The sequence below is a fragment of the Centruroides vittatus genome, unplaced genomic scaffold (genome assembly GCF_030686945.1).
Source record: "Centruroides vittatus isolate TY-2023 unplaced genomic scaffold, ASM3068694v2 contig_1799, whole genome shotgun sequence".
NCBI lineage: Eukaryota > Metazoa > Arthropoda > Arachnida > Scorpiones > Buthidae > Centruroides > Centruroides vittatus.
Window position 1 is genome coordinate 77526 of NW_027121100.1, and position 9678 is coordinate 87203.

At 29.4% G+C, this 9678-nt stretch overlaps 2 protein-coding genes across 2 annotated transcripts in view; both read right to left on the reverse strand.

The window, feature by feature from the left end:
* The window catches only part of LOC136969493 (alpha-tocopherol transfer protein-like), a 46647-nt gene that overhangs the window by 26578 nt on the left and 10391 nt on the right, over nucleotides 1–9678 (reverse strand). The gene's annotated exons all lie outside the window — the stretch shown is intronic.
* On the reverse strand, nucleotides 673–6427 carry LOC136969490 (clavesin-1-like). The gene is made up of 5 exons (XM_067263656.1): nucleotides 6312–6427; nucleotides 3135–3368; nucleotides 2841–3034; nucleotides 2239–2349; nucleotides 673–860 (listed from the first exon to the last, which is right to left on the reverse strand). Exons 1-5 carry the CDS (start codon nucleotides 6409–6411, stop codon nucleotides 681–683), a joined length of 819 nt encoding a protein of 272 aa, XP_067119757.1. The 5' UTR covers nucleotides 6412–6427; the 3' UTR covers nucleotides 673–680.

Here is a 9678-nt window from a genome sequence, read left to right on the forward strand (position 1 = left end):
TGTAAAACCACATTAATGAAACGTTGTACAGGGTTGTCGAAAAGTAGCCTCAGCATCCAAAAAAACCCATCATGAAAGCTTGAATCGCCCACTAATTTGTGGTAGGGAACAGGTGGAGTACACTGGTTTATCCGCATTGTTATCCTCACTCTGAACAATATTTTCGTTTGCTTCTTAAAGGTTTTCGTTCGTTTTTAACGAGCATATATGAAACTAAATCTTTTGTGAAAATTGATTTATAATAAGAAAATATAACTAAGATAAACTCTCATTTATCAATAAATTAATATAAGCATATCTTTTCTATCTGCACATACCATTTCTTAATACTATTAATTTAAATTTGCATAATTTTTATTTATTTTGAATTTTAACTTATCATATACATGGATAAAAATAAGTAAATATATTGACAGTAGTATACAGTTAGAAAGTGATTAATTCTTAAATTTTCAAAATTAAACGTTTAAAATATTTAAAATTAATTTTAAGTTATTTTTACAAGTTATGCTTATGTTACTTTTCGATCTTATTGAAAAGTATTTGACATATAATAATAAGTTAAATAATTAAACATTATGCTAATGTACTAGAATAGCTTCCGTTAGGTTATTTCTGTATAAAACTGAAAAGCTCTTCGATTATAAATATTTCCTTTTCTAGAATCTCTTCTATAAAATTCAACTTTGTTTTTCATTATTCCAATATTTTTCATTTTCAATGAAAAATTCTTCATTATCTCTTATCAGTTGATTAGATTCAGACCAATCGATATTTAATTTTCCTCCAAGTTCCACAGGAACATACATTGGATCAATCTCCTTAAAAAGGCTATTCAAATTTGATCCATGGAACCAAATCTAGAAAAAACATAATATTACTTTCAATATTCCAAATTTATGAACATGTTCAGTATAACTTCAGTTAAATTTTAAAGTAAATTACTAGTCACAAAATTATTGGAATTTTTTTAATAGATTCTTTTATATTAATGAATACCTTCAAGTCTTATAGTATTGAAAGAAGTAGATAGCAAATAGAATAGTTATGTGAAAATTTGATTAATGCATTTGATATTGCAATTATCATAAGTTAATTTAACGTTTATTTGTACAAATTTTTTAACGATCATCTGCCAATAAATAAATATAACAATTTATATTCGAACAAACATTCGGATACTCTTGTCTATCATTTCTTCTGTAGCATTTGTTTATAAATAAATGATTTTCTACACCGCTAAAAATACAAAGAACCATTGAAGATTGTCAAAAACTCTTCTCCTGAATAGAATAATTTATTGTGTAAAAACTATGCCAGGTAAAAACAATTTTGCTAGGATGTTTGTGAAATTTTACATTGATTTCTAAAGTATTGTTTCCTGTAATGTTGTACTGAGAGTGAACAGTTCAGTGGCACTAAAATTCCCTGCATCAAAATAGCTTATATACAATAGCAAAATAGCCATAGTGAAGGAGATACGTTGCTCTGTTCTACGGTTTTACGAAACAAAATCACCATGAATGCTTCAGCGAAATCTCAGAAAATCCTACGGCTGATAATAACCAGATATGAAAAACTTTGGGTAGACACAAGGACGACGCCAGCCAATGCGCCAGGGGGGCAAGATGATGTAAATTGATAGAGGATATGAATTGTATGTAGGTAAAATAAAAACGATTCATAAAGTTTTAATCATTTACTATGTACGGAAAAGAAATATCTTAATTAAAACATTTTTTTAACTTACAAGAAACCTAACATTATTTTAATTAAAACTTAGCATTTAAATAACTTTTTTCGAATTTCTAGGGAGGGCAGCTGCCCCTCCGGCCCTCTGGCGACTTCCATGGGTAGATACATAAATTCAAAAAAGCTGGCAACTATTTCCATCTTATCAACCTTATCCCTTTTATATACCAATATTTTAAAGTTTATTATTTTCCATGCATATTTTATGAGGATTGGCTGAACCGTAATTGGTCATTTTATTTCATAAAACCACAGAACACATTGAGTTTTCTGCTGCAAAAATGCTATTTTGAATTATTTCAAGAAGAAAATCCTGCAGATTCGATTCATAACCACTGTATGTCTGTTTAACATTCAAAGGGTTTATGCACTCATGGGTGTTTATTAGTGTTATTACAAGTGTGTCGTTATTCATAAAAAGATATATAAAGTTTTAACATGAAGTCACTTTAAAAGGAGTTTTAGACAATTACTTAGAATACTTACTCTTTCTTTTATTTTCTTTGGTAGGAATGGAAATGCCACGGATATAATAGCAAACAGGTAGCTATTAACACGAATAAAATGTATGCACTTGTAAGACACAGGCAGGGCTTTCTGTTAGAAAACAATAACATAAACATTTTATTTATTTAATTTAAATTTAATAATGTAAGTTATGCATTATTAAATTAGATATTTTCTACCATTTAATTATAATGTCGTTTCGTAAAATATATAAAAATATACAAAATTTTCAAATGGATGTTTGTTCGTTAAAATTCATTCTTGGAAGTTCTTTTTGTATTTTTGCTGAATTTCATATAAAATTGAAACATTTCGAACAGTTTTACATTTTGTATCAGCATAGCTGCAATACATTTACGACTTGTTTATGCAGTCCAATTAATTTGAAGTTAATATAGAGCATGAATATACTGTATTTAGACTGATTTCCTGTATGTTTAATTCTGGATAATTGGCTTGTTTTCAAAGGTGCAGCATTACTGGACATTTGCGGATACTGGCGCGACTGACTAACGACCTTCTATTTATTACAATGTTTATATGATGTAAAATACGTTCAAAACTTTCATTAACATACTTACACAAAACCATGATATAAGATATCTCACTATTTTTGGACTGAAGCAGATTACATGTTTCCATGATAACGTTTTAATATCCACAATTACGGAAACTCCATTTACTTGTAGGCGATGATCATTTAAATTGAAATCGATATGCATTAATATGCCTCTTCCTAAATCTATCGCAGATATTTTTGATGTGTCCCAATGGCCTGTAAATAAAAATACACATTTAATATGATTTATATACTTATTAACATTATTTTATCCAAGTAACTTTAGTGGAATCCAGTAATACAGAGTAATACTTACTTGCTCTACCGTATCCGAATACCTTGCCATCTTCAACACACAAATGAGCCATGACGTTCGATTGTAAAACATGTTCCAATGCCGACGGTCGAAGATTTTTCAATTCCTTTACGCTTCTCCTAACTGCATAATAATTCTTGAGTAATTCCAAAGCGTTAGCTTTATCGTATTTTCTTGACCTTAGAAAGCTTAACAGAAACATATCATCAGTTCTAGAATTCAAGTTCTTTTCACCTGAGAACAACATAAAAAATTAGTCTTTTCTTAAGAACATTAAATATTTATGAAGCGCTTAAAACAATGTTTAAAATAATTTTTATCTTCTCTATAAAAGAATTAATAGAAACCAGTTATTTTAATCTTTTCAGTGTAACTTTTCTTCAATTTAAACTTATGACGTAAATGCAGAAAGCCAATAAAATCAACACTGACAAGTTAGTATTTTTCTAAATTAATCTAGATAAAGTCAAAAGTCAAACGTGGATCTGGAATTCATGGAGTCAGAAGCTTCTTAGAAAAAAATGTTTTAAAACGAAAACCAGTAACATCTCTTTCCGCGATTGTGATGTTTTGTGTAATTATGCGTTGCATTGCTCACTTATACTGATGAGAACTAAATTGGAATTCTTATGAATTAAAGAAGATAAAGATGGAACTATAGCCAAACACTTGATAAATTGAATACACGACAATTTAGAAACAATATTAGTAAGACACGCCTTTATATACTGCTAGCAAAGAATGCCCAGAATTGCCCGAAAACTTATGGATGGGTTGAGTTGTCCTGATTATAAGGTAGAGTATGTTTACACCATGATGGCAACTATGGAAAATTTGGTACAAATCAGTCATCCTAACGATACGATCAAATAAAGCTATGGGTCACGATGAATATATAATACTGCTAGGTAATAATAATAATAATAAATTGGTTAATGTTAGCTATGGTTTCAAGATGGCGGCTCGTCTGATTCCAGCAAGGTTATCCAGGAAGAAATGATAGACAAGAGTATCCGAATGTTTGTTCGAATATAAATTGTTATATTTATTTATTGGCAGATGATCGTTAAAAAATTTGTACAAATAAACGTTAAATTAACTTATGATAATTGCAATATCAAATGCATTAATCAAATTTTCACATAACTATTCTATTTGCTATCTACTTCTTTCAATACTATAAGACTTGAAGGTATTCATTAATATAAAAGAATCTATTAAAAAAATTCCAATAATTTTGTGACTAGTAATTTACTTTAAAATTTAACTGAAGTTATACTGAACATGTTCATAAATTTGGAATATTGTAAGTAATATTATGTTTTTTCTAGATTTGGTTCCATGGATCAAATTTGGATAGCCTTTTTAAGGAGATTGATCCAATGTATGTTCCTGTGGAACTTGGAGGAAAATTAAATATCGATTGGTCTGAATCTAATCAACTGATAAGAGATAATGAAGAATTTTTCATTGAAAATGAAAAATATTGGAATAATGAAAAAGAAAGTTGAATTTTATAGAAGAGATTCTAGAAAAGGAAATATTTATAATCGAAGAGCTTTTCAGTTTTATACAAAATAACCTAACCTAACCTATTCTAATAAATTACCATAATTATTACCAACAAAATTATTAGAATGGGTTAAGTTAGGTTAGAACGTGCATCCCTATTGTTTCCTTGCTGGAATCAGACGAGCCGCCATCTTGGAACCATAGGTAACATTAACCAAAAAATTTAATGTTTGAAAAATTGGAAGTATAGTTTTAAAAAGTGTATTAGGACACTTTGAAATAATAACATTGGAATCTGAAATTAAAATAAATAATAATAATGGTATAAAAATATGTCTCTTGGTTTTTCACTAACAGAGTCAAAGGAAACTTTATGAAAGGTTAATGGAATGATGAGACTGGGGGGAATGCAGTATTCTTCGGCTGAACCTCTTATACTTTGCAATGGTTATATCTGTCTTTGTACAAGCAATTATTGATTATATAAGTTTTTTTTATCACGTATAAGAGTAAGTATGTAAATTTATTTATAAATAATTCAACAGATTTATTATGACATTCACTCTAATAATTTAACGAGTTAACTGATGCAAAATGTTGATAATATTACTAAATTGTCATATATAATTTTACCGATGCACAAAAAGCATTTTCATTTTAGGTGTGTTTTTCTCCTTGTTGATCATTGTTCATGATGTTTCATCCACCTGAGGAGAGACAAGTAATTTGTTCGAAATGCACATTAGAGTTAATTACAGTAAGTACAAAATAAAATAAAATGAAAAAATCCATCACAAGTCACAAGTCATTAGCGGTTTTTATAAGTTTGGGAAAAGGCACTTCGAAAGCCGTAAGTACCTCGAAATAATTAAAACCAAACGAGAAGAAAATAATACTACACAAATTCTGCAACCAGATGCTTAACGTTTCCTGAAAATAAATTTAAAATTCAGGTAGCTCCATCTCTTACGAAATTTTATTAAAAAATGTCTACATTATTAATTATTATAAAGTGGCAGAATGCTTAATTTTGAGGATAGAGATAAGTTTTATAATAAATCGCAAATGTTAATAACAATTAAAATCTTTATTAAGTTCGAATTGACTCAAAATATGATACACCACCCGCTTCTATTTCTCCATCCCTCTACTTTTCACCATCAAAATTTAATAGCATAACAGCAAAAAAGAAAACAGCTCTATGATAAGCAAAAATTGAATGACATTTCAAAAGATAAATTTGAACAGGGAGAACTTTAAACTTGTGATATAAAAGTTTATTTAAATATAAATCTAATTTTACTTATCGAATGAAAAATAGCGAACTTAAATTAAATTCAACCATATAATTATTTGAATTCTTTGTTTATATTAGTATGCTAACTTTGTATATACGAGTTTTTATGTGTTTTTTAATACAGTATTTACATATTTTTTATAATATACTTTATATTACATCTTTGTTCTTTTTTATACGCTATCAAAATGTCTTACAACTTTAATTCGAGTTATAATAATATATATAATCATTCTTTAATATGCATATTACAATATAAATAAAAACAGGCAGACATTTTTGGCATAACAGTAGAAATCTCTATGATTCCAGGCTATAGTTAGTATAGATTATAGAGAAAATAATACCCTACGATTCATAATACTTACGAAGAACCATGTTTCTAAATTCTTCCAGTTCCTTTTCGTTCCATGAATACTGCATTGATGTGTTGACACCCTCACTTTGAACAATGTTCATTGCTTGCATATTAAAATCCTTTGTTTCTAAAAGTCATTTACTTGTAAGTTGCATTTAGAAGAGAACAGACAGAACCGGTTATAAACTATGACCGATTAATATACGTTTAGATAAGCCTAATCTTATTTATTCGAACTTATCTTATCGATGATGTTATTTATCTCACAGTGACTTTTAACTCTAGATCACAATGTGAAAATCAAAAGTACAGGAATTAGGAAGTAGAAAGATTTGCAAATTTTACTGTTCGTTTGATTTATTGGTTTCTTGTCTGAATACTGACTGATGGTAATATAAAAATATATAACAATATATAGCCTACTTGTTTTAATACAGTTTCACACACTGAATTATTATTATAAAATTCATTTACAGCAATAAACACATTGATGTGCATAATGTTTTTTCCTGCATATGTAGTTGCACTGGCTGAAGTAGGTAGTAGTAAAACAGTTCGTCCAGACATATACGAACTCTTTATATGGTTTTTGTTTTAATGCTTGCTATATTATAGTATTTGATTTATATAACTATAAAGACGTATTTTGAAACCGTGTCGGTAGTTGTTGTTGGTTTATATAAACATTTTATATAAAATTGAATTCCAATTCAGTCAATAATAACTAGCCAAGAGGTGACGTACTAGCCACATAGTGATATGTGAATCATATCGGTCCAGTAATTATAGAAGAGGAGAAAACGTATACAAAAGCCCGTCAGAAAATAACACCTTTTACTGTCCACGGAAACCATATAAAACAAACTGGTACAAAAAGATGGTTTATTAAGGAAACCACGAATTAAAAAATGGTGAAAAGAAGACCAACAAGAAAATAGAAGTTATGTGGGATACCCGCAGAGAACGGACAGCGCACGATACTAAAAGACGTAAAGGTACGTTCATATTCAAACACGTCTTTATCCAGTATATTCTACCGAACATCATCTGTTCTAGCCTTGTAGATTTCTGTAGAAAAAATTTATACTTCACTCAAGATAAATGCTATGAAAAGTACCCTTCAGGTGCCTAGCTATAGTGTTCGCGAAGGTACGTTTTGACTGTCTGTAAGAAATTTATTGATTAATACGGATTTTAACCCTCATTATGTTAGTTTTAGTTCTATCAAGTCTTCTGTCAGAATCCAGAACGGACCATCTGTTATGTGAAAATGTACAATCTAAAAATTTTTAGAAAAAAATTTTTAAGATCTGTGATCCCGAGGTACGTTCAGAATAATTGTAAATATGATTTTGTATTTGTGCAAAAAGATTTTATGTATAAATAATTTATATTTATTTGTATGTATTATATTTTAGTTGGCTGAGGAGGAGCCTAAAAAAGCCCGAAACCTGCACAAAAAACACAAGTGTAAGTCTCGACTAAAATAAACAAAGATGAACATTGCCAAGTGTCTGTGTGTCCACATCCAATAACTATAAAGATTATCTTATATAAGAATTTATCACACCGAATGACCAATCTAACAGATTTTAAAAATTCCTTATTCCTCTACAGTACACCATGTAAAGAATTTTTAAAATGTGTGAGAGTGGCACTCGAGGTGATAAACCCTTACGTAATATAACCTTTGTAAATACTATAAAATAATATAATATAAAGGTTAGAAGTATGAAATGAACTTAACGTCTGTTTTTATTTTTTGCCCGGGCAACACTTGGCTTATCTGCCAGTATATTATATATCTTGTATCGTGAAACAAAAGTTTAACATTATACGGATAAAATTAACTATTTTCTGATATAAATTGAAGAAGCATTTTTAAATACAGTATTCACTTCGGCTGTCTATTTTGTGTTATTGCAATAGGAAAATCAATGATTTATTGAATTTAGTGGTAGAAGGTAACACAATACATATTCAGTCGAGTGCGAAATGTCTTTTTGTAGGAATTTCTATGCGAAATTAACCGTATTACCTGTTTAGCGAAGTGGCTAAAATTCGTCGGCGCGTTTCAGTGGAATTGGTTCGGATTTGGCTCTACCTTGGACGACGATCGCTTCGACCCTGGCGGCGTGTCCCGAGTCCTTTATTCGTCCGTGAAGATTAACGAAGACACTGATCCTGGCGAAATATCTTACTTTATTCGTCGCGTTTGCTAGATATATACAGCAGTACTATTTACAGCAGGTTAGGTCGGCACGGAACAAAAAGAAAAACGTCTCTCCTTGACATCGTCCGAAAGCGAAGTTCGGTCAGCGCGCCAAAATTGCGGTGGCGCCCTCTGCCCTACACCTGTTATACACTTGAATAAACCTGTGACTACAAGAAAGCTCTCCGGGTAGCCAGAGAAGCGCGAACCCACAATCAAGTACTCTCAATATTTGATTTTTTCTACATTGTTTGTGTTTTACATTTTCTACAGTTATTTCGTTCGGGTGTATCTTTCGTCTCTCAAACGTATGTTTGAATATAGTATTATCACATCGGCATTCACAATAACTGATACTTTTCATTGTTATGAAATTCGCAATTAAATAGTATTTCACAAATCATGAAATATGATGAATAAAAATGCATTAATATTATTAATTTTGTAAATGTAAAAATTTATATAAATATTAAAGTAGTTTGACATTGTTTGCTTTTAATTTATTAACAAGTGAATGTGTACAGTACAATGTCAAGTCTCAGTTCTTTATGTAAAGAGATAATATGAGCGCCGTTCTGAATTATCTGTATAAAAATTGTCAGCAACTTCTATAGGAATTCATTACATTATATAAAAGAAGAAGCAGGAATAATGTCCCAATTTACTTATGTAAACATCGACTAAATTTATTATAATTTAACGTACTTCAATGTAAATCTATACAAATTGAGTTTTCTGAAAATACATAGAATTTGTTCGTTTGGTATTCATTTTTATTTGTTGATTGATCAATAAATTCTGAAATACATTTACATTCATTTTATTGAGTCGGATATGTAATGATATAATATCTTTTATGTTATTTTTACTTTTAAATTTGTAATTAAATTAATTATAATGGTCACTTGGAAATGCTTATTAAAGTGCTGCAAGCGAAACTAGCAACCTTCTTTTTCAGTGAATCAAAAGAACAAATCATTTAAACACGTTGTGCAGAGTAACCACTTCACCGAATTAAATAAAATTTTGCACATTAAGTGAAGTAATAAAATGGCGTGTTGTGGCATATATGTTTAAAGGTGTATTTAAAACACGCTTTTAAATTTGTTACGTTAGAAATGCTACAGCATGTTTTATACGTTGATAACACTTATGTAAGTTTTAA